Source organism: Lepidochelys kempii, chromosome 6 (genome assembly GCF_965140265.1).
Source record: "Lepidochelys kempii isolate rLepKem1 chromosome 6, rLepKem1.hap2, whole genome shotgun sequence".
In the NCBI taxonomy this organism is placed as follows: Eukaryota; Metazoa; Chordata; order Testudines; family Cheloniidae; genus Lepidochelys; species Lepidochelys kempii.
Window position 1 is genome coordinate 121,970,043 of NC_133261.1, and position 25,260 is coordinate 121,995,302.

The 25,260-nt window shown below is 53.7% G+C and overlaps 1 protein-coding gene across 1 annotated transcript; it reads left to right on the forward strand.

Annotated features, from left to right (window-relative positions):
• The first annotated feature begins 10,419 nt into the window (after window positions 1-10,419).
• On the forward strand, window positions 10,420-13,032 carry GPR135 (G protein-coupled receptor 135). Its single transcript, XM_073350740.1, has one exon. The coding sequence runs from the start codon at window positions 10,420-10,422 to the stop codon at window positions 11,680-11,682; it is 1,263 nt and encodes a 420-aa protein (XP_073206841.1). The 3' UTR covers window positions 11,683-13,032.
• The last annotated feature ends 12,228 nt before the right edge of the window (window positions 13,033-25,260 follow it).

The window sequence follows — 25,260 nt, forward strand, 5'->3', positions numbered from 1 at the left end:
CTGTTTCGGCCACCCGTGTAATTCCACGGCGCCCAGATGTCCTCTTGCCAAACACCCGCTACAACAGTGTCCTGGGCCGTCTCCCCTGTGGCTGGGTGCTAAGTTCTTTGGTGGTGAGCGTGTGCTCATCAAAAGGTGTAAATGCTGTGCCGTATAGTTGAGGGCGGTCACACACATTAGCTGTAGGTTCGTGTTTATGGCCTTTTGTGTGCGACTGCCTTGCAATTGTTTGTACTAGTAAAAAGCCAAGCTGTGAGTTAAAGATCATAGAATCATAGAATATCAGGGTTGGAAGGGACCCCCAGAAGGTCATCTAGTCCAACCCCCTGCTCGAAGCAGGACCAATTCCCAGTTAAATCATCCCAGCCAGGGCTTTGTCAAGCCTGACCTTAAAAACCTCTAAGGAAGGAGATTCTACCACCGCCCTAGGTAACGCATTCCAGTGTTTCACTGTCACTGCATTACATGCTCCAGCTGCGTAAACAATTACATGCGTAATGGAGGCTGCCAGGGTAGCGAGTGCCAGCCCAGCATCTATTCTGGGGAGGAAGGATGGAGGGAAACGTCTCAGCTCCCCTTTGTAAGCTTTGGGGTCGGGGGGGAGAGCACTTGTCCCAGCACGCTAGTGGGGTGCAGGGCTTGTACGCTTGCCTTCCCAGGATGGCCTTACATCTCAGGAGCAGGGATGCCTGCCAGTAATTCTCCACAGGATAGCTATACGTTCGATGAGTAAAGTTAAGCATGTGTGGATTTGGAAGCTTGAGTATTTAGTTCCTTGGCATTGTTTATTAGTAATAGAAACTATTATCCATTGTGGGGCTGAGTCCCTGGCCTTTTCTGTCACTCGCCTGCTTTTAACAGGCAACATACTGTCATCTCTCCAGCACCAATGAACCTGTGCATTATGAGTCGCCTTTAGCTCTCAAAGGGGATCTAAACCTGTAGTTACATGGACAAAAGATCCAAAGGGCGTTTTTATGAAGGGCAATCTACTATTCTTCGGACAAAAGTTTCCGAGGGGCCAGCGGCTAGGAAGACAGCTGCTGGATGCATGCTGCGGCTGCGTGGCATTGCATCCTGTGCATCCTGTGCCAGTTGTCAGCCAGGCTGTTGCAGAGAATGTCTGCCTTTTCGGGGGTGTTGTATGCAGGGCTATGTGTCTAGTAGCAGTCAGGGGCGCTGGGATCCTCACATACACACAATCTGCTTGGGGGGATAGGAGGGGCTGTTTGAGGGAGCAGTCTCAGGTCCTATTCTGGGGGGTGGGAGGAGTCCCAGCTCCTGGAGGAAAGACAGGATGCGGTGCGCATGTGTGAGGGCAGGGTGGTCCCAGTCCCGTCTGTATCTGTGTATGGGGGGGACCGACGGTTCCAGCCCCTGTGTATATGTGTGTGTGACAACAGGGCGGCTGCTCCGGTGTCCTACCTCTTTGTATGTGTCTGTGTTGGGGGGTAGTGGCTACTCCCAGCCCCTATCTTTGTGTTGCGGGGAGATGTCTGTCTGTCTGTCTGGGGGGGGGGCGTGTATTGGGAGCTGTCTCTGTGCTGGGTGTGTGTGTGTGTGGTGAGGGGTTCCTGGGTGTGTGGTGGGATGTGTTGAGTGTCTGTGTGTGTTGGCGGTATGTGTCTGTTTTGGAGTGGGTGGGTGTCTCTGTGTGTCTGCCTTTGGGGTATGTCTGTGTGTGTATTGGGGGTCATTTGCTGAGTGGGGGTCTGTGTGCCGAGTGTGTCTCCAGGGTGGGTGGGTGTGTTGGAGGTATGTATGTCTGGGTGTGCTAGAAGGCATCTGTTGGGTATGTCTGTCTGCTGGAGGTGTGTGCGCTGGGGTGTGTGGATGGCTGGGTTATGTCTGGCTGTGTTGGGGGTCTCTGACGGCGGGGACTCTGTGTTGGGGTGTCTGTGTGTGTGTTGGAGGGTGTCTTGGTATGTGTTGGGTGTGTTTCTGTGTTGCGGTGTCTGTGTGGAGTATGTCTGTGTTGGGGTGTGTCTATCTGTGGGGGGTGGTCTGTCAGTGATATGCCTGTGCGTGTGCTGCGGCTGTGTGTTTATATGTTGGGGGTATGTTGTCTGTCTCTTCATTTGTTGTGGGGTCTGCTGTTGGGGGTGTCCTGTGTGTCTCTGTGTATTGGGGGTATGTCTTTGTGTTGGGGGGTCTGTGTGCTGGGGTGTGTTTGTGCTGAGGGTCAGGGGGTCTGTGCAGGTTTTGTGGGGGGTGTCAGGTGGTGACTGTGTGTGTGTTCGAGGTGGCCACATTGGGTATGTATATCAGTCTGTTGGGGGTGTCTGGCAGGGAGTGTCTGTTGGGGAGGGGCATGCACAAGGGGACAAGCACACCGCCCCATAATCGTCGGGGGAACAGAACTCCTCCAGCCCTGGGACCGTGGTGGCAGAGAGAGGGAGCGCTTCCTGGCCACAAGGCTGTGAGGAGGAGAGCGAGTTCCTGCTGGAGCGCAGGGGTGCACTTTTTGACCCCAAGGGGTCAAATTTAAATTTCTGCACATGCCCCTGATGTTGGGTATATATATGTGTCAGTCTGTTGAAGGGTGTCTTAATGGGGGGAGGGTGTCTGTCAGGGGGTGTCTGTTGCATATGTGTGTCAGTCTGTTGTGGATGTCTGTGTCAGGGGCTGTCTGTCGGAGATGTGTGTCAGTCTGCTGGGGATGTCTGTGTCAGGGGCTGTCTGTTGGGGGTGTCTGTGTCAGGGGCTGTCTGTCGGGGATGTGTGTCAGTCTGTCAGGGATGTCTGCTTCAGGGAGTGTCTGTCGGGGATGTGTGTCAGTCTGTCGGAGGTGTCTGTGCCAGGGGCTGTCTGTCGGGGATTTGTGTCAGTCTGTCGGGGTGTCTGTGCCAGGGGCTGTCTGTCGGGGATTTGTGTCAGTCTGTCGGGGTGTCTGTGCCAGGGGCTGTCAGAGATGTGTGTCAGTCTGTCAGGGATGTCTGCTTCAGGGAGTGTCTGTCGGGGATGTGTGTCACTCTGTCAGGGGTGTCTGTGTCAGGGGGTGTCTGTCGGGGATGTGTGTCAGTCTGTCGGGGGGTGTCTGTGCCAGGGGCTGTCTGTCGGGGATTTGTGTCAGTCTGTCGGGGTGTCTGTGCCAGGGGCTGTCAGAGATGTGTGTCAGTCTGTCAGGGGTTTCTGTGTCAGGGGGTGTCTGTCTGGGATGTGTGTCAGTCTGTTGTGTATGTCTGTGTCAGGGGCTGTCTGACGGAGATGTGTGTCAGTCTGCTGGGGATGTCTGTGTCAGGGGCTGTCTGTTGGGGGTTTCTGTGTCAGGGGCTGTCTGTCGGGGATGTGTGTCAGTCTGTTGGGGGTGTCTGTGTGAGGGGCTGTCTGTTGGAGATGTGTGTCAGTCTGCTGGGGATGTCTGTGTAAGGGGCTCTCTGCTGGGGGTGTCTGTGTCAGGGAGTGTCTGTCGGGGATGTGTGTCAGTCTGTCGGGGGGTGTCTGTGCCAGGGGCTGTCTGTCGGGGATTTGTGTCAGTCTGTCGGGGTGTCTGTGCCAGGGGCTGTCAGAGATGTGTGTCAGTCTGTCAGGGGTTTCTGTGTCAGGGGGTGTCTGTCTGGGATCTGTGTCAGTCTGTTGTGTATGTCTGTGTCAGGGGCTGTCTGTCGGAGATGTGTGTCAGTCTGTTGGGGGTGTCCGTGTCAGGGGCTGTCTGTTGGGGATATGGGTCAGTCTGTTGGGGGTGTCTGTGTCAGGGGGTGTCTGTCGGGGATGGCTGTCAGTCTGTCTGGGGTGTCCGTGTCAGGGGGTGTCTGTCGGGGATGTGTGTCAGTCTGTTGGGGGTGTCCGTGTCAGGGGGTGTCTGTCGGGGATGTGTGTCAGTCTGTTGGGGGTGTCCGTGTCAGGGGCTGTCTGTTGGGGGTGTCCGTGCCAGGGGGTGTCTGTCGGGGATGTGTGTCAGTCTGCTGGGGATGTCTCTTTCAGGGGGTGTCTGTTGGGGGTGTCCGCGTCAGCGGGTGTCTGTCGGGGATGTGTGTCAGTCTGTCGGGGGTGTATGTGTCAGGGAGTGTCTGTTGGGGATGTGTGTCAGTCTGTCTGGGGTGTCCCTGTTAAGGGGTGTCTGTCGGGGATGTGTGTCTGTCTGTTGGGGGTCTCTGTGTCAGGGGGTGTCTGTCGGGGATGTGTGTCAGTCTGTTGGGGATGTCTGTGTCAGGGGCTGTCTGTTGGGGGTGTCCGCGTCAGGGGGTGTCTGTCAGGGATGTGTGTCAGTCTGTCTGGGGTGTCCGTGTCAGGGGGTGTCTGTCGGGGACGTGTGTCAGTCTGTCGGGGGTGTCCCTGTCAGGGGGTGTCTGTCGGGGATGTGTGTCAGTCTGTTGGGGGTGTCTGTGCCAGGGGGTGTCTGTCGGGGATGTGTGTCAGTCTGTTGGGGATGTCTGTGTCAGGGGCTGTCTGTCTGGGGTGTCCATGTCAGGGGGTGTCTGTCGGGGATGTGTGTCAGTCTGTTGGGGGTGTCTGTGCCAGGGGGTGTCTGTCGGGGATGTGTGTCAGTCTGTTGGGGATGTCTGTGTCAGGGGCTGTCTGTCTGGGGTGTCCATGTCAGGGGGTGTCTGTCGGGGATGTGTGTCAGTCTGTTGGGGGTGTCTGTGTCAAGGGGTGTCTGTCGGGGATGTGTGTCTGTCTGTTGGGGATGTCTGTGTCAGGGGCTGTCTGTCTGGGGTGTCCGTGCCAGGGGGTGTCTGTCGGGGATGTGTGTCAGTCTGTCGGGGGTGTCCGTGTCAGGGGGTGTCTGTCGGGGATGGCTGTCAGTCTGTCTGGGGTGTCCGTGTCAGGGGGTGTCTGTCGGGGATGTGTGTCAGTCTGTTGGGGGTGTCCGCGTCAGGGGGTGTCTGTCGGGGATGTGTGTCAGTCTGTCGGGGGTGTATGTGTCAGGGAGTGTCTGTCGGGGATGTGTGTCAGTCTGTCTGGGGTGTCCCTGTTAAGGGGTGTCTGTCGGGGATGTGTGTCTGTCTGTTGGGGGTCTCTGTGTCAGGGGGTGTCTGTCGGGGATGTGTGTCAGTCTGTCGGGGTGTCCGTGTCAGGGGGTGTCTGTCGGGGATGTGTGTCAGTCTGTCGGGGGTGTCCCTGTCAGGGGGTGTCTGTCGGGGATGTGTGTCAGTCTGTTGGGGGTGTCTGTGCCAGGGGGTGTCTGTCGGGGATGTGTGTCAGTCTGTTGGGGATGTCTGTGTCAGGGGCTGTCTGTCTGGGGTGTCCATGTCAGGGGGTGTCTGTCGGGGATGTGTGTCAGTCTGTTGGGGGTGTCTGTGCCAGGGGGTGTCTGTCGGGGATGTGTGTCAGTCTGTTGGGGATGTCTGTGTCAGGGGCTGTCTGTTGGGGGTGTCCGCGTCAGGGGGTGTCTGTCAGGGATGTGTGTCAGTCTGTCTGGGGTGTCCGTGTCAGGGGGTGTCTGTCGGGGATGTGTGTCAGTCTGTCGGGGGTGTCCCTGTCAGGGGGTGTCTGTCGGGGATGTGTGTCAGTCTGTTGGGGGTGTCTGTGCCAGGGGGTGTCTGTCGGGGATGTGTGTCAGTCTGTTGGGGATGTCTGTGTCAGGGGCTGTCTGTCTGGGGTGTCCATGTCAGGGGGTGTCTGTCGGGGATGTGTGTCAGTCTGTTGGGGGTGTCTGTGCCAGGGGGTGTCTGTCGGGGATGTGTGTCAGTCTGTTGGGGATGTCTGTGTCAGGGGCTGTCTGTCTGGGGTGTCCATGTCAGGGGGTGTCTGTCGGGGATGTGTGTCTGTCTGTTGGGGGTGTCTGTGCCAGGGGGTGTCTGTCGGGGATGTGTGTCAGTCTGTTGGGGATGTCTGTGTCAGGGGCTGTCTGTCTGGGGTGTCCATGTCAGGGGGTGTCTGTCGGGGATGTGTGTCAGTCTGTTGGGGGTGTCTGTGCCAGGGGGTGTCTGTCGGGGATGTGTGTCAGTCTGTCGGGGGTGTCCGTGTCAGGGGGTGTCTGTCGGGGATGGCTGTCAGTCTGTCTGGGGTGTCCGTGTCAGGGGGTGTCTGTCGGGGATGTGTGTCAGTCTGTCGGGGGTGTCCGCGTCAGGGGGTGTCTGTCGGGGATGTGTGTCAGTCTGTCGGGGGTGTATGTGTCAGGGAGTGTCTGTCGGGGATGTGTGTCAGTCTGTCTGGGGTGTCCCTGTTAAGGGGTGTCTGTCGGGGATGTGTGTCTGTCTGTTGGGGGTCTCTGTGTCAGGGGGTGTCTGTCGGGGATGTGTGTCAGTCTGTTGGGGATGTCTGTGTCAGGGGCTGTCTGTTGGGGGTGTCCGCGTCAGGGGGTGTCTGTCAGGGATGTGTGTCAGTCTGTCGGGGGTGTCCCTGTCAGGGGGTGTCTGTCGGGGATGTGTGTCAGTCTGTTGGGGGTGTCTGTGCCAGGGGGTGTCTGTCGGGGATGTGTGTCAGTCTGTTGGGGATGTCTGTGTCAGGGGCTGTCTGTCTGGGGTGTCCATGTCAGGGGGTGTCTGTCGGGGATGTGTGTCAGTCTGTCGGGGGTGTCCGTGTCAGGGGGTGTCTGTCGGGGATGGCTGTCAGTCTGTCTGGGGTGTCCGTGTCAGGGGGTGTCTGTCGGGGATGTGTGTCAGTCTGTTGGGGGTGTCCGCGTCAGGGGGTGTCTGTCGGGGATGTGTGTCAGTCTGTCGGGGGTGTATGTGTCAGGGAGTGTCTGTCGGGGATGTGTGTCAGTCTGTCTGGGGTGTCCCTGTTAAGGGGTGTCTGTCGGGGATGTGTGTCTGTCTGTTGGGGGTCTTTGTGTCAGGGGGTGTCTGTCGGGAATGTGTGTCAGTCTGTCGGGGTGTCCGTGTCAGGGGGTGTCTGTCGGGGATGTGTGTCAGTCTGTCGGGGGTGTCCCTGTCAGGGGGTGTCTGTCGGGGATGTGTGTCAGTCTGTTGGGGGTGTCTGTTCCAGGGGGTGTCTGTCGGGGATGTGTGTCAGTCTGTTGGGGATGTCTGTGTCAGGGGCTGTCTGTCTGGGGTGTCCATGTCCGGGGGTGTCTGTCGGGGATGTGTGTCAGTCTGTTGGGGGTGTCTGTGCCAGGGGGTGTCTGTCGGGGATGTGTGTCAGTCTGTTGGGGATGTCTGTGTCAGGGGCTGTCTGTTGGGGGTGTCCGCGTCAGGGGGTGTCTGTCAGGGATGTGTGTCAGTCTGTCTGGGGTGTCCGTGTCAGGGGGTGTCTGTCGGGGATGTGTGTCAGTCTGTCGGGGGTGTCCCTGTCAGGGGGTGTCTGTCGGGGATGTGTGTCAGTCTGTTGGGGGTGTCTGTGCCAGGGGGTGTCTGTCGGGGATGTGTGTCAGTCTGTTGGGGATGTCTGTGTCAGGGGCTGTCTGTCTGGGGTGTCCATGTCAGGGGGTGTCTGTCGGGGATGTGTGTCAGTCTGTTGGGGGTGTCTGTGCCAGGGGGTGTCTGTCGGGGATGTGTGTCAGTCTGTTGGGGATGTCTGTGTCAGGGGCTGTCTGTCTGGGGTGTCCATGTCAGGGGGTGTCTGTCGGGGATGTGTGTCTGTCTGTTGGGGGTGTCTGTGCCAGGGGGTGTCTGTCGGGGATGTGTGTCAGTCTGTTGGGGATGTCTGTGTCAGGGGCTGTCTGTCTGGGGTGTCCATGTCAGGGGGTGTCTGTCGGGGATGTGTGTCAGTCTGTTGGGGGTGTCTGTGCCAGGGGGTGTCTGTCGGGGATGTGTGTCAGTCTGTCGGGGGTGTCCGTGTCAGGGGGTGTCTGTCGGGGATGGCTGTCAGTCTGTCTGGGGTGTCCGTGTCAGGGGGTGTCTGTCGGGGATGTGTGTCAGTCTGTCGGGGGTGTCCGCGTCAGGGGGTGTCTGTCGGGGATGTGTGTCAGTCTGTCGGGGGTGTATGTGTCAGGGAGTGTCTGTCGGGGATGTGTGTCAGTCTGTCTGGGGTGTCCCTGTTAAGGGGTGTCTGTCGGGGATGTGTGTCTGTCTGTTGGGGGTCTCTGTGTCAGGGGGTGTCTGTCGGGGATGTGTGTCAGTCTGTTGGGGATGTCTGTGTCAGGGGCTGTCTGTTGGGGGTGTCCGCGTCAGGGGGTGTCTGTCAGGGATGTGTGTCAGTCTGTCGGGGGTGTCCCTGTCAGGGGGTGTCTGTCGGGGATGTGTGTCAGTCTGTTGGGGGTGTCTGTGCCAGGGGGTGTCTGTCGGGGATGTGTGTCAGTCTGTTGGGGATGTCTGTGTGAGGGGCTGTCTGTCTGGGGTGTCCATGTCAGGGGGTGTCTGTCGGGGATGTGTGTCAGTCTGTTGGGGGTGTCTGTGCCAGGGGGTGTCTGTCGGGGATGTGTGTCAGTCTGTTGGGGATGTCTGTGTCAGGGGCTGTCTGTCTGGGGTGTCCATGTCAGGGGGTGTCTGTCGGGGATGTGTGTCAGTCTGTTGGGGGTGTCTGTGCCAGGGGGTGTCTGTCGGGGATGTGTGTCAGTCTGTTGGGGATGTCTGTGTCAGGGGCTGTCTGTCTGGGGTGTCCGTGCCAGGGGGTGTCTGTCGGGGATGTGTGTCAGTCTGTCGGGGGTGTCCGTGTCAGGGGGTGTCTGTCGGGGATGGCTGTCAGTCTGTCTGGGGTGTCCGTGTCAGGGGGTGTCTGTCGGGGATGTGTGTCAGTCTGTCGGGGGTGTCCGTGTCAGGGGGTGTCTGTCGGGGATGTGTGTCAGTCTGTCGGGGGTGTCCCTGTCAGGGGGTGTCTGTCGGGGATGTGTGTCAGTCTGTTGGGGGTGTCTGTGTCAGGGGGTGTCTGTCGGGGATGTGTGTCAGTCTGTTGGGGATGTCTGTGTCAGGGGCTGTCTGTCTGGGGTGTCCGTGTCAGGGGGTGTCTGTCGGGGATGTGTGTCAGTCTGTTGGGGATGTCTGTGTCAGGGGCTGTCTGTCTGGGGTGTCCGTGCCAGGGGGTGTCTGTCGGGGACGGCTGTCAGTCTGTCTGGGGGTGTCCGTGTCAGGGGGTGTCTGTCGGGGATGTGTGTCAGTCTGTTGGGGATGTCTGTGTCAGGGGCTGTCTGTTGCGGGTGTCCGCGTCAGGGGGTGTCTGTCAGGGATGTGTGTCAGTCTGTCTGGGGTGTCCGTGTCAGGGGGTGTCTGTCGGGGATGTGTGTCAGTCTGTCTGGGGTGTCCGTGTCAGGGGCTGTCTGTCGGGGATGGCTGTCAGTCTGTTGGGGGTGTCTGTGTCAGGGGGTGTCTGTCGGGGATGTGTGTCAGTCTGTTGGGGATGTCTGTGTCAGGGGCTGTCTGTCTGGGGTGTCCGTGCCAGGGGGTGTCTGTCGGGGATGTGTGTCAGTCTGTCGGGGGTGTCCGTGTCAGGGGGTGTCTGTTGGGGATGTCTGTGTCAGGGGCTGTCTGTCTGGGGTGTCCGTGTCAGGGGGTGTCTGTCGGGGATGTGTGTCAGTCTGTTGGGGATGTCTGTGTCAGGGGCTGTCTGTCTGGGGTGTCCGTGTCAGGGGGTGTCTGTCGGGGATGTCTGTGTCAGGGGCTGTCTGTCGGGGGTGTCCGTGCCAGGGGGTGTCTGTCGGGGATGGCTGTCAGTCTGTCGGGGGTGTCCGTGTCAGGGGGTGTCTGTCGGGGATGTGTGTCAGTCTGTCGGGGGTGTCCGTGTCAGGGGGTGTCTGTCGGGGATGTCTGTGTCAGGGGCTGTCTGTCTGGGGTGTCCGTGTCAGGGGGTGTCTGTCGGGGATGTCTGTGTCAGGGGCTGTCTGTCGGGGGTGTCCGTGCCAGGGGGTGTCTGTCGGGGATGTCTGTGTCAGGGGCTGTCTGTCGGGGGTGTCCCTGTCAGGGGGTGTCTGTCGGGGATGGCTGTCAGTCTGTCGGGGGTGTCCGTGTCAGGGGGTGTCTGTCGGGGATGTGTGTCAGTCTGTTGGGGGTGTCCGTGTCAGGGGCTGTCTGTCGGGGATGGCTGTCAGTCTGTCGGGGGTGTCCGTGTCAGGGGGTGTCTGTCAGGGATGTGTGTCAGTCTGTCGGGGGTGTCCGTGTCAGGGGGTGTCTGTCGGGGATGTCTGTGTCAGGGGCTGTCTGTCTGGGGTGTCCGTGTCAGGGGGTGTCTGTCGGGCATGGCTGTCAGTCTGTTGGGGGTGTCTGTTGGAGGGTGTCCGTGTGCGTCGGGGGCGCGCATGGTCCCCGCCCTGCGGGTGACCAGGGGTCTCGGCAGCGCGGGGGTGGCCGCTGAGTCTCGCCGGGCGCCGTGTGCGCAGTCTGGCAGGCTGGAGTCGGTTCCCTGGGCAACGGGCTGGAGACGTCAGCGGCTCCCGGAGCCCCCGGAGCCCGCACGCGGCAGGGGACGCGGGCGCGCGGCAGGCAGGGCTCAGAGCCCGCCAGGCCGGGCAGGGAGCAGCAGCCCGAGCCGCGGCTCCCCCGACGCGGGCGGCTCCGCGACCCCGCAGCAGCCGGGACCCCAACCCCTTGGCCGGCCTCGGGCCGAGCGTGCGCCCCACGCCCGCCGCTCTCCCCGGGGCGGCGGGGACGGGGATGCTCGCTGCTCATGGAGCCGCCGCCGGCGAGCCCGGGGCTGCTGAGCGCCCTGTCCCGGGCGGGGGCCAATGAGAGCGGCGGGGCGGCGGAGGAGGCGGGCTGGTCGGGCGCGGCGCTGGCCTCGCAGGCGCTGCTGCTGGCGCTGATCTTCGCCCTCTCGGCGCTGGGCAACGGGGCCGTGGTGCTGGTGATCGCCCGGCACCGGCAGCTGCGCACCGTCACCAACGCCTTCGTGCTGTCGCTGTCGCTCTCCGAGCTGCTGGGCGCGCTGCTCTGCCTGCCCCTCGCCTTCCTGCGCCTGCTCAGCCGCCCGCGCGGCGCCTGGCTCTCCGGCCAGCGCCTGTGCCTGGCCAGCGCCGCCCTGCACGCCGGCCTGGGCATCGCCGCCACCCTCACCATGGCGCTGCTCTCCTTCGACCGCTACTGCGCCATCGTGCGCCAGCCGCGCCGCAAGATGGGCCGCCGCCGCGCCGCCCAGCTGCTGGCCGCCGCCTGGCTGGCGGCGCTCGGCTTCGCCGCGCCCTGGTACCTGCTGGCCCAGGCGGCGGGCGCGGGCCGCGGGGCCGGCGCGGGCCGCTGCACCTACGTGCTGCTGCCCTGGGGCTCGTCGCGGCTGGGCCCGCCCTACAGCGCGGCGCTGATCGTGCTCTGCTACCTGCTGCCCTTCGCCCTCATGTGCTTCTGCCACTACAACATCTGCCGGGCCGTGCGCCTCTCCGAGAGCCGGGTGCGGCCGCTCTCCACCTACGGCCACCTGCTGCGCTGCTACGGGGAGATGCGCACCGCCACCACCGTGCTCATCATGATCGTCTCCATCATCTGCTGCTGGGGGCCCTACTGCGTCCTGGGGCTGGCGGCCGCCGCCGGCCACCTGCCCTTCTCGCCCACCGTGGACGCCGTGGCCAGCTGGATGGCCTGGGCCAACGGCGCCATCAACCCGCTCGTCTACGCCGCCCGCAACCCCAACATCGCCATGCTGCTGGGCCGCAGCCGCGAGGGCGGCTACCGGACTAGGAACAACGTGGCCGCTTCCCTGGCCGCCCGGGGCCAGCGCCTGGAGGCCCGCGGCCGGGCCGAGCCAGGCCCGGAGCGCTGTGCCCGGCAGCGGCCCGGCGGCCACGCCGCCAGCACCCTCTCCTCCTCCAGCCCGGCCAGCGGCGGCGAGGTGGCCATGTGGGCCTGCAAGAACCCGGCCGTGCTCTTCTGCCGCGACGCGCAGCCCGGCGCGGCCGCCCTGCCGCCCAAATCTGACGCGGCCGATACCAGCCTCTGACGGGGCCCGCTGGGGAAAGCTGCCTGGCCGCGAGCTGGCTCGGGCGGCGGCACGGGGGCCCACGGGATGGGCTGGGAGACCTGCGGCTTGGGCCGTTGGAAACTCGGCTGAGCAAAGCGCTGGGTCCTGGGGAGCAACGTGCAGGGGGCTGCCCTGGATGAGCTAGTGGGTCTGCTCCAGTTCTTCATGCGCTGGCTCTCCCCATTTCAACAGGGGCTCAAAGATGCCCGGGAAGAGCTGCTGAAATGAGCCCAGGACACAGCTGAAGAGAGGGAGGGTGGCAGTAATCATCCTGTGACTGGCTCTCTATGAGCTCATCTCGCTTTAGCCAAAAAGTGCCAATAGGAAGTTAAGAACAACACGAGCCCCCTGGCCCTTGGGAACCATTAAGTGCCAAAAAAAAAAGTGTCTGAAAGCTGAGTATTGCCAGCTCAAAGACACACAAAACGTATCACACTGTGAAAACCACAGCTTTGCAGGAGACAATTGCTTTAACACATTATATGTGGAAATACACCAAGTCTCAGCCTAAGACGGACTGAATACCTTGAGGTTCATTTTTAAATCCCAAACAAGAAAAATCCCATTCAGAGCTCTCCAGATTTAAAGAAAACATGCAAGATTAGCAGGCAGAAGAATGAAACTTGAAGCCCCATAAAATCTGTGATATTTCAGTATATACATTCAGTGTGAGAAGTATTTCAAATGGGGAAAATTCCCAGAAATGGGAGATCAGTACTATATTCTGATCCAGACAAAATTGAAGAAAGATAAAATATGGGTTTGGAATAGATGCGGCATCATTCAGTTTGTAGACTTTTGAATTTCCTCTTGGAGATGGACAAAATGTCTAATTTCATTTAACATCCTTTGAATAGATTTATATGAGCCCCTAGGGAAAGGCAGGTATTCTGCTGAAGGAGAGAAAAAGCAATGTAATGAGTCTAGTTTGTGTTTTGGGGTGCACATTACCTGCTCACTGCATTACTCAGTTGACCTCTTAGAATTTAACGATATTTGGAAAACAGCTTTGATTGCCAGTACTGATATTATATATAAAAACAAAAAGAGCACAAATCAATATGTTGAAACCAACTCACATGAAATGCTGCTGCACAACCAATCCTCAATTTGGGATTAGGGAAGGTCATGCCTGACTAATCTAATCGCCTTTTATGATGAGATTACTGGTTCTGTGGATGAAGGGAAAGCAGTGGATGTATTGTTTCTTGACTTTAGCAAAGCTTTTGACACGGTCTCCCATAGTATTCTTGTCAGCAAGTTAAGGAAGTATGGGCTGGATGAATGCACTATAAGGTGGGTAGAAAGCTGGCTAAATTGTCGGGCTCAACGGGTAGTGATCAATGGCTCCATGTCTAGTTGGCAGCCGGTATCAAGTGGAGTGCCCCAGGGGTCGGTCCTGGGGCCGGTTTTATTCAATATCTTCATAAATGATCTGGAGGATGGTGTGGATTGCACTCTCAGCAAATTTGCGGATGATACTAAACTGGGAGGAGTGGTAGATACGCTGGAGGGGAGGGATAGGATACAGAAGGACCTAGACAAATTGGAGGATTGGGCCAAAAGGAATCTGATGAGGTTCAATAAGGATAAGTGCAGGGTCCTGCACTTAGGACGGAAGAACCCAATGCACAGCTACAGACTAGGGACCGAATGGCTAGGCAGCAGTTCTGCAGAAAAGGACCTAGGGGTGACAGTGGACGAGAAGCTGGATATGAGTCAGCAGTGTGCCCTTGTTGCCAAGAAGGCCAATGGCATTTTGGGATGTATAAGTAGGGGCATAGCGAGCAGATCGAGGGACGTGATCGTTCCCCTCTATTCGACATTGGTGAGGCCTCATCTGGAGTACTGTGTCCAGTTTTGGGCCCCACACTTCAAGAAGGATGTGGATAAATTGGAGAGAGTCCAGCGAAGGGCAACAAAAATGATTAGGGGACTGGAACACATGAGTTATGAGGAGAGGCTGAGGGAGCTGGGATTGTTTAGCCTGCAGAAGAGAAGAATGAGGGGGGATTTGATAGCTGCTTTCAACTACCTGAAAGGGGGTTCCAAAGAGGATGGCTCTAGACTGTTCTCAATGGTAGCAGATGACAGAACGAGGAGTAATGGTCTCAAGTTGCAGTGGGGGAGGTTTAGATTGGATATTAGGAAAAACTTTTTCACTAAGAGGGTGGTGAAACACTGGAATGCGTTACCTAGGGAGGTGGTAGAATCTCCTTCCTTAGAGATTTTTAAGGTCAGGCTTGACAAAGCCCTGGCTGGGATGATTTAACTGGGAATTGGTCCTGCTTTGAGCAGGGGGTTGGACTAGATGACCTTCTGGGGTCCCTTCCAACCCTGATATTCTATGATTCTATGATTTATGAATTTATTTTTCCTCAGAGGTTCAGGATCTCAAGCCTTAAATTAATACTTTAATTAATCCATATGCTCTAGCTACATTACTTTATTATAAAAGTACCTACATGCTATAAAACTACAGAGATAATAGGAATTTGTAAGGTACATGATTTCAGAATACTATTTATCAGTTTTTCACCATCATTTAATTTATTATAATTGCAAACATGCAAGCAGGCTTGGTTTGTGTGTCCCTCAACAAACAGCATCTCCAGCATTGTGCTCGAGGGCTGGTTTAGTACTGGCTTAAGTTGCATCTACTCTTGAGACATTGAACATCCCTTAGCAAGTTTGTGCCAGAGTAGGGGTGTTAACTGGAGTAACCTGGTCAAATTCCAGCTCAAGATATTACCTTCCACATTCCTAAAACATCCCCTGAACTTTCAACTGAATAGAATATTCTTTACCTTCCTATCTGAAATCTTGTTGCTGAGTGCTGTTAAACCATTTCAGACATAGATGTTTTGATCTCAGTGTTCTTTTCCTATCTGTTTAAGTTCCCAGTCCTGTAACCCTTTCACACACAAATAGTTTCACATCAATGGGGAGCACCTGTGTGACTAAGGATTATAGAATCAGGCCATTAAAGTTTGTAAAACAGAATGGAAGACTGTATAAAAAAGCTTCAGGTGGGAGCTAGAGAGTAGTAAAGTTAAATAAGCATGGCCAAGATAGTTCCTCTTAATTAAATTACTAAATATCTATACATTTAAGCTGTGTCTATAAATTGCTTCTTGATTGTTTAATTGATTCCACATAGATAGGCTAATAGTCTTCATAACACTTCATCAACACATCAAATTTGTGAATTAATTTTGCCATGTTTGATCTTAATATACAGCTAAAAGACCCCCCAAAAAGTATATTAGTGCGTACAAATTCTGGAAAGAAGAGGGTAGAATTCACCACAGCACAGATGTATCAATTCAAACATTTTTTAATGTATGCATAACTATTATTATTATCCCAGTTTTTCCTTGAGCAGGATTGTTTCTGCCATCTGTTCAGATCTTCTCTGTGGTTACCTTCTGAGGAAACATGGAGATGTCCTGACGCTGGTCTCTGATAGGTGTACTATTGATACATAGCTCTGCCAAATGGAATTCACTTGGTCTAAACAGACAAACCAAGGAATTGATCATTTTTCTCTTTGGGTTATAATCTGTCTGCCAATATGTCTTAATTTATTATTATTATTATTATTCTTGTTGGTTTGTTGTTGTTATTATATAGCTAACAAAAATCGAAGAACAAACAAAAACCACAGTGGGATGATGGAATGGATTTAAATAGTGCAGTAGAAACATATCTAAGAAAAATAAACCAAACCATTGTGAGGTTTAACCACTGTTTACACAGAGCTGTAAATCTGATGCACTGGCTTAATGTACTTTGTAGTGCGAACCTGGCTGGCAATTTTTAAACCAACTGTGTGGCAGACACAATAACTATTTTATGTGCTATATCTTAGGACCAAATGTTGCATCAGTGGGTGTGCAACTGCTTGCACAGGTTTTGTGTACTATGTCTTGTGCACACAATGAACGAAAATTTCTCTAGGTAGTACTCTTCAATGCTTACTCTTATTACACTAGTATCTGAGCCCTGTCTAAACAGAATGGGATAGCACCCCTGTGAGGTAGGCTATTAGTTCTATTTTAGAGCTGGGAAAGTGAGACACAGAGAAATGAAGTGACTTGCCCAAAGTCACAGGCAGAGCTAGAAATTGAACTCAGATCACCTGAATCCCAGTCCTCTATCTGACCCACAAGACCACCTGCCATTCTTTACATCTTCAACCGTGCTTGCATGCACGGAACAAGAGCAAATGCAGTACAGAGTATAATGTTTACAAGCGAATGTTAGTGCATACCAATCGAAACATGCAAGTGATTCGTATGTGCAAAGTTGCATGTGCGCAAATGGATGCATGGTTGAGGGCCCTTTGCAAATTAGGCCCCTTGTATGAAACACCAGCTTTTTCAGGAGTCTCTGGGAAGGAGTCTCTTCACTTGCTCTCTTCTGAAGTGGAACTGCATGAATATCTGCTAGAAATCCAGCCTTTTTAAGCAAACATCTTCACCCTCCAGTCCCGGCAACAACACTAGAGCTTGGCAGTTCAGGTACAAGCCACAGGATGTGCACATTTTTAAAACTCTTGTTTTCAAAGTAAAACTGAATGATAAGGTATGTTCAATACACACTGCAGCAAAGCCTAAGTAGAGAGATGGAGTTAAAATTGTTCTGTCATTTAAGCAACCTGTGCTTGTTCTGATGGACGAATCCCTCAGCCCACATGATACCTGACCAGAGATGGGACCTTGCGTCACTAGCAAGGATCACAAGATGTAAGATTCCATTTCCAACAGGTACCTTCCTCATATACTGTCACGCTTCATCCAGCACTAAGGAGTCTGTTCTCAAGTGTAGCAGCCGCACAGTAACTGTTTCTGCAGGAAAATCCTTCCCCTTGTTTCTCATACCGCAAGGCTCACGTCCTTGTCTGAATTTCCTGTTCTACCCCATACAAGTTTGTGCCTAGAAGCCTGCAATACCTCTTTCTCCAGGACAGTCTGTCTCATGGGATCCTCACGCTGTACATGACAATTTTCCTTCCCTCCTCCACCACCCCTCCTGGGCTACCTTGGTAGTCATCCCCCTATTTGTGTGATGAATGAATAAAGAATGCATGAATGTGAAGCAACAATGACTTTATTGCCTCTGCAAGCGGTGATCGAAGGGAGGAGGGGAGGGTGGTTAGCTTACAGGGAAGTAGAGTGAACCAAAGGGCGGGGGGTTTCATCAAGGAGAAACAAACAGAACTTTCACACCGTAGCCTGGCCAGTCATGAAACTGGTTTTCAAAGCTTCTCTGAGGCCTACCGCGCCCTCCTGTGCTCTTCTAACCGCCCTGGTGTCTGGCTGTGCGTAACCAGCAGCGAGGCGATTTGCCTCAACCTCCCACCCCGCCATAAACGTCTCCCCCTTACTCTCACAGATATTGTGGAGCACACAGCAAGCAGTAATAACAGTGGGAATATTGGTTTCGCTGAGGTCTAAGCGAGTCAGTAAACTGCGCCAGCGCACCTTTAAACGTCCAAATGCACATTCTACCACCATTCTGCACTTGCTCAGCCTGTAGTTGAACAGCTCCTGACTACTGTCCAGGTTGCCTGTGTACAGCTTCATGAGACATGGCATTAAGGGGTAGGCTGTGTCCCCAAGGATACATATAGGCATTTCAACATCCCCAACAGTTATTTTCTGGTCTGGGAATAAAGTCACTTCCTGCAGCTTTTGAAACAGACCACAGTTCCTGAAGATGCGAGCGTCATGCACCTTTCCCGGCCATCCCACGTTGATGTTGGTGAAACGTCCCTTGTGATCCACCAGAGCTTGCAGCACTATTGAAAAGTACCCCTTGCGGTTAATGTACTCGGCGGCTTGGTGCTCCGGTGCCAAGATAGGGATATGGGTTCCGTCTGTGGCCCCACCACAGTTAGGGAATCCCATTGCAGCAAAGCCATCCACTATGACCTGCACATTTCCCAGGGTCACTACTCTTAATATCAGCAGATCTTTGATTGCGTGGGCTACTTGCATCACAGCAGCCCCAACAGTAGATTTGCCCACTCCAAATTGATTCCCAACTGACCGGTAGCTGTCTGGCGTTGCAAGCTTCCACAGGGCTATCACCACTCGCTTCTCAACTGTGAGGGCTGCTCTCATCTGTGAGGGCTGCTCTCATCTTGGTATTCATGCGCCTCAGGGCAGGGGAAAGCAAGTCACAAAGTTCCATGAAAGTGCCCTTACGCATGCAAAAGTTTCGCAGCCACTGGGAATCGTCCCAGACCTGCAACACTGTGCAGTCCCATCAGTCTGTGCTTGTTTCCCGAGCCCAGAATCGGCGTTCCACAGCATGAACCTGCCCCATTAGCACCATGATGCATGCATTGGCAGGGCCCATGCTTTCACAGAAATCTGTGTCCATGTCCTGATCACTCACGGGACCGCGCTGACGTCGCCTCCTCGCCCGGTATCGCTTTGCCAGGTTCTGGTGCTGCATATACTGCTGGATAATGCGTGTGGTGTTTAATGTGCTCCTAATTGCCAAAGTGAGCTGAGCGGCCTCCATGCTTGCCTTGGTATGGCGTCTGCACAGAAAAAAGGCACAGAACAATTGTCTGCCGTTGCTCTGATGGAGGGAGGGGCGACTGAGGACACGGCTTCCAGGGTTGGCTTCAGGGAGCTAAAATCAACAAAGGGGGTGTCTTTACATCAAGGAGTATTTCAGGCAGGACTTCACGGAGGGTTCCAATAAGAAATGGTGCACCTAAGTTATTGTTCTTATTGGAACAAGGAGGTTACCCTGGCCTCTGATTGATACATGGCTAGATTTACCTCGCTGCACCTTCTCTGTGAGTGACTGCAGTGTGACTTAGAGGAATGAGTCCCCTAGACAGGGGAGGGCGGGAAGCAAATGAGTACAAAACAAATCTGGTCTATTTCTTGTTTTGATCCACTCCATCTATCTTTTACATCTTTGGCTGGCAGCAGACGGTGCAGAAGGCCTGCATGCCATCCTCATCTCTTGCCTGCCCGGCAGAAGATGGTACAGTACGACTGCTAGCAATCTGTATCGCCTGCCTGCTCACCATAAGACGGTTCAATAGGACTGACTGCAGGACTAAAGAGAATGACCTGGTCAAGTCACTCCAAATTTAGTCCCTGCGCCCATGTCTGCCCAGGCGCTCCCAGCCGATGTGGCCAGGAGCACCTCGGACACGACGAGGATGGCTACCAGTCGTACTGCACCGTCTGCTGCCACAAGGCAATGGGTTGCTGCTACTGTGTAGCAATGCCTTACCGCATCTGCCAGCACCCAGGAGACATACGGTGACGGTTACCTGAGTGGGCTCCATGCTTGCCGTGGTATGGCGTCTGCACAGGTAACTCAGGAAAAAAGGTGCAAAACGATTGTCTGCCCTTGCTTTCACAGAGGGAGGGAGGGAAGGGGGGCCTGACGATATGTACCCAGAACCACCCGCGACAATGTTTTAGCCCCATCAGGCATTGGGATCTCAACCCAGAATTCCAATGGGCAGCGGAGACTGCGGGAACTGTGGGATAGCTACCCACAGTGCAACGCTCCGGAAGTCGACTCTAGCCTTGGTACTGTGGAAGCACTCTGCCGAGTTAATGCACTTAATGCACTTAGAGCATTTTCTGTGGGGACACACACACTCGAATATATAAAACCGATTTCTAAAAAACCGACTTCTATAAATTCGACCTTATTCCGTAGTGTAGACATACTCTAATAGTAGTTAAGCACTGAAATAGGCTTTCAAGGGAGGTTGTGGAATCCCCATCATTGGAAGTTTTTACGAACAGGTTAGACAGTCAGCTGTCAAGGATGATCTCAGTTAACTTGGTCCTGCCTCGGTGCAGGGGACTGGACTGGACGACCTCTTGAGGTTCCTTGCAGCCTAAGATTATAAGCTTATATGTGGTTCCAATTTGTTCTGTACTTATTCTTTTGGTGGCAACCAAATCTTGCAATTTCAGCAAAAGTAGGCCATTATAGAAGACCACTGAACTCAGCTTTGCATGTGTGGAACAATGTTTTCCAAACAGTGGAATCCCTAATTTAATGAATAAATTCGCATCCATGATCTTTATGTACATTTTCAATTCTACCTTATACATAAATGATTTGTAAACCTAGCCCTTCTTATAAATTAGTAATCATGATGGCCTCTTTAAAGTATTTATAATTTTAAGCATCACCATAAACCCCCTGTCTGTGCTAGGCAATCAATTATTTATCTGTAAGTACAACCGCTTGCACTAGATGACCCTATTTATAATTTAGATGGAATGCTCATCCTATATAATATTACACACACACAAAAACGATGTATTTTCCTCATTGGAGCAAAGCCATTTAGGATGTATCCCTTGGCACCTTGCTGATGCGCAGTGTCTCATTCATCCTTTCCCAATCCCAGAGTGGAAGGTAGCTGCATGGTAGACACTTACTTGGATATTGTTCAAATCCAAGTGAACTTTGATTTGTTCTCTCTCGAGGTATTTGTATTTCCCCATATAAGGGTAGCTGAAGGGATCTGTGTAGAAGGTCATGCTACAGCTTCATGAAGAACAAAACCAAATGATTCCTATAGACTAAGAACCTCTGAGTCATATACATGGACAAAGCAGTGAGACAAATTTATTTTGAATCACTGAACCAGCAATTCCCTCACAACAGAATACATTTAATTTGATTATCCAACCCAGGCACACACACTGACCTAGTCTCAGTGTTAGGAAAAACATTCTGAATAAAAAGGTCACTTATTTCTACTGTGAAATCTAATGTACCAAGGCATTTCTCTTCCTCGCTGAACTATGCCCATAGCTGCTGTGTTTAATCTGGTGCATTTTACAGAACATTTGATAATATATTAGCCCCAAAGTTGTGTCAAGTTTTGAATTAAGCATCTCGGTGTGGATCATTTCCAGAAAATGTTTCAAGCTGTAATCTAGCCCTTCTCTTTGACTGGAATGACCCATTATACAACCCTTCATTTAAAAACAAAATTATTTTGAACAGATGTTACAGTCTGGCTTGACTACACAGCAAGCGATCTCCGCACAATCATTTTGGCGTCCTGAAATGCAGTGAGACACACACCAAATTAAAGATGGGTCGACCCTGTTCACAGGGCTGCCTGGGCTCTACAGCTGTGGCAGTATGTTTCAGTGCTGAGACTTCGTAGCCAAGGTGGTCAATAGTTCATTGTTTGCTGAATCACTAGGATGGCATTTTTAACCAGTTAGGGAGCAAATGCCTATTGGCCTTGGAAATCACATGCCTTGTATTGGTTTATGGCAGGGGTGGGCGAACTTTTTGGCCCAAGGGCCACATCTGGAAATAAAAATTGTATGGGGGGCTATGAATGCTCACAAAATTGGGGTTGGAGTGCGGGAAGGGGTGAAGGCCCTGGCTAGGGGTGCGGGCTCTGGGGTGGGGCCAGAAATGAGGAGTTCAGGGTGCTGGAGGCAGCTCTGGGCTAGGGCAGGGGAGTGGAGTCTGTGCGGGGGGGGAGGGCTCTGGCTGGGGGTGTGGGCTCTGGGGATGAGGGTCTTGGGGTGCAGGATCTGGGCTGGGATCGAGGTGTTTGGAGGGCGGGAGTGGGATCAGGGCTGGGGCATGGAGAGAGGCTCAGGGATGCAGACTCCGAATGGTGCTTACCTCAAGCGGCTCCCGGAAGCAGCAGCATGTCCCTACTCTGGCTCCTTTGTGGAGGCGCAGCCAGGTTTTCTGCATGCTGCCCCATCCACAAGCACACCCCTGTAGCTCTCATTGGAGCGCCAAGGGGACCATTGGAGCACGTAGGAGCCACAGGGGGCCATGCCGCAGCTTCCGGGAGCCGCGTGGAGCGTCCCCCGACCCTGCGCCCCGGCTCTCCTTCCTTCTGGAGCAGGGGCCCATGAGCCAGGAACATGCACACAAATCTAGACCCCTTTATAAGGCTAAGTATTGCAGAACACTGACCATACATTCTGCACTGGGGAGGATGGCTCCGCATCCTTTTAAAAACAAATGGCAAAGTGAATTCACCGAGCTCATCAAGAGTTCAGTTTTCTGAGCTAAGATCGCCTGTCAAACGCGAAACTAAAATGATAATTTGAGGTTCTCCCCCCCCATTGTTTGAACGGCACTGTAATCCATGTTCACTAACCAATAATCGGTTTATGGGCACAAGTTTGTTCAATAATTAAAAAGGCCTCAGATAACCAAGCAGGACTGAGTTGATTAAATGATTGTTAGTGCATAACAGAAAAGATAAGCATTAGCAAATTCAACCCATTAGAACCAATTCCTACAGCCCTTTGCAAGCAATCGATATCAGCCTGCTTTGGTCTGCTTGCTAGTTTTCAGCCTGTCACACTTATACCCCAAGATTCTTGGGGATGAGGGGAAGGTTACAGTTTCAGCTCCTAGGAGTTCCTCTTTGCTCCCCTAAATATATCATAGTTTGGTGCTGTTCCAGATTTTGTCATAGGTCATAAATTTCCTACCTGCGTAATTAACACCTGCTCCTTACCCATTGTTTCTGTGTTGGGGCACTATATTTATATATATTCCTGCCAGTTGAGGTTAAAACATTACTTGCTCAGCCAAAAGAGCATGGCACTTGTGTTAAACATCACTAGATCTTTCTTAACAAGTTTAGCAAGCTTGTATTTTTTTCTCTTCTTAGCATGACCACAGCAGTTTATGGGAGGTCTGGTTCACAAGTGAGCTATAGGCCCTTAAAAAGTCCGGCTCGGAGGTCAACATCACATACTGAAGACATTCACAATGAAATGCTACCCCATATTTTTGTGTTCAGTTATTTGCACAACTGGATGTCGCTAAACCTGACTGTCACAGGCATGTTTAAAATGAATCTTTATTAACGTGGGTATCAGGGGAGTTTAGATATAGCACGTGACATTTTGGCTGTCCCAGGCCCTGCAAAATCGCACACCTTTAGGTATGCAACAGAAATATGCGAAATGCAGAGACAAGGGCATTCTGGAGTTCTCCATTAGGGATGGCTATGAAAGTTTAAAGAGCTCAAAAGTGCCACCAGATGGCACTATTGCTTTCTGTAATGGGCCTTTGCCGTTGAACTGTATAATCTCACGCACACACCTACACAAAAAGAAAAGGAGGACTTGTGGCACCTTAGAGACTAACCAATTTATTTGAGCATAAGCTTTCGTGAGCTACAGCTCACTTCATCGGATGCTCACGAAAGCTTCTGCTCAAATAAATTGGTTAGTCTCTAAGGTGCCACAAGTACTCCTTTTCTTTTTGCGAATACAGACTAACACGGCTGTTACTCTGAAACACACCTACACAGAATCTTGTTCACAGAATTTCAGGGTTCGAAGGGACCTCAGAAGATCATCTAGTCCAACCCCCTGCTCAAAGCAGGACCAATCCCCAATTTTTGCCTTATAGCTGAAAAATAGAAAAGGTTCTGAAATCCGTCCAGACATTTTGATCAGAGCAGTGGAACCTCCTGCCTAACGAAAGGAAGTAGTTTTTGTAGGGCAAGTATCTCCTTGTTATATACAGTACCCAGCACCAGTCTGGCTATTATGGCCCAGATTTTGTGAAATGTTAAAGGGGGGGGGGCAGGGAGGAGGAAGAAATCCTGTGGGTTTTCCCAGATGGATTTTTCTTGCAGAGGGGGTTTTCCATCTGCAGAACAACCAGCAGTTCTTTCCCCAGACTCCACAGATCCCAGGGACTGCACCAGAAGCCAGGGTCCACAGATGTTGGGTGCCTTCACACTGGTGCTGAATCCCCCCACTTCCCTCCCCAAGCAGTACAGCTTACAGTACATAAACTTTATGCTAGATTCCCTGCATGTCTTGGGGGTATGAGATGAATCCCTAACCCCCATGAGCCTGATCTTCCTGGATCTACAGTCCCCATGCAGGGTTCTCCGTGGGATCTGGGCCATAGGTTCCAGCCAGTTTCTGAAATGGTTCTGAACATGGTACCTGCTTGGCTACACTTACAGCTAAACCACATCCTTTGTCAGCCACAGGCTGTTCCACAGTTCAGACAAAGCTCAAGAGGGCAAGTGCACAAGGCCAACCCATGAGTCAGTGGGACAGCTGGGATTTGAACTCTGGCCCTGGGTGCTATGCTCTGACCACTGGACCACACAGCCTCCCATAAACCATACAGGCCCCCCAGGCTGCTCTCACACAGATGTAAAGCAGGAGTAACATTGTTGCTGTCAATGGAATTACACCCCTGTAAAACTAACGGGAGAGGAGAATAAGTTGCGTTTTCTGCTCAAAGGGGAAGGAAAAGTGACCACCAGTGGAAAGCAGTACCCGTATTTTACAACTCCAGGCAGGCCGTTCAAGTACAGGCCACTTTTCCCGGGCAGGGGCAACTGTTTTCCATTGTACACCTGCAGTCTACATGACAAAATAGCGATTTACTCCAAAACAACAGATACCCAGCATGAAAAACCACTCACTTCCCTCACCGCACTATCCTGACTGAAGACATAAAAAAAGAGGCCGACCACAGGCCCCAATCCTGCAATCGCACGTGCAGCAGAGTAATGCCATTCAGCTCACTGGGCCTGTTCACGGGCAGGAAGCACAGCACATGCACAAGGCTATGGCTCTCCATGGTACAGCAGCACTCAGCCATGGGGGAGCAACCCAGGCTGCACGAGGACCCCTGCAAAGCGTGGGTGTCGGCAGAAGCAGCAGGCTGAGAAACGACACTGGAACTGGCTTTGGGAGGAGGTCAGCACCAGCACTAGGAAACACTGGCCCAGGCCAAATAAATGCTTCCAGCTCTCTTCTAGCTCCTCCGATGTGGGGCAGAGTGGGGCCTGCTGCCCCCCATCCCTCCTGGCCAGCGCAGGAGCAGCCGGTTGTGTAGAGAGCGAGCATGGAGGGAGATTGAAAGGGGAAAGTGGGCGAGAGGGAGGACAAATGGACCTGGGGCGGGGGGAGCCCGAGAGGGTTTTATATCACCTCTGGGCCCCCCCCCCCCCGACACCAGGGGCCAGTTTGGTCTCCAGCACAAGTTCCTGCAGCTGCCATTGTGGGACCCTGCGGGCAGCACGCTCCAGCCATGCCGCCTCCCTGCCATACTCAATGTGTGCAATTACAGCCATGCCTCTGGCCAGTGAAGAAGGGGGACCCCCTGTGGTAGATGCTGTGTGAGCACAGAGTTGCAGACAGTCCCTGCCCCAAAGAGCTGATCGGCTCCCTTTGCCAATGGCTGTGAGAGGGGCTGGCTCTGCACCGCCTGGGAACTCCCCGCCCTGCCAATTGCGCCAGCTTTACGGCTGCTTTGCACCACTGAAACAGTACCAAGGATCCAGCCCATTATTGGTACAGGAGTGCACGTCGCCAAGGAGCCGCTGGCCAGAGCACTGCCCTCAATGAGCCTGACCCTCAGCCCCAAAGCTCGCGGGGTGGCCATTGGCGTGTTTACCTCAAACAGCACATACACAATGACACATTATTGTGAGAAATAACCTCGTGTACAGCAACCTTCAACCATTACAGCTCACGCCATCCCCCTGCCGGATGCAGCGAATATAAATGTGGAGCGACG

Bases quoted from the DNA above. Each gene is read 5' to 3' on its own strand.
- GPR135 (XM_073350740.1), top strand. From the start codon at position 10,420: ATGGAGCCGCCGCCGGCGAGCCCGGGGCTGCTGAGCGCCCTGTCCCGG.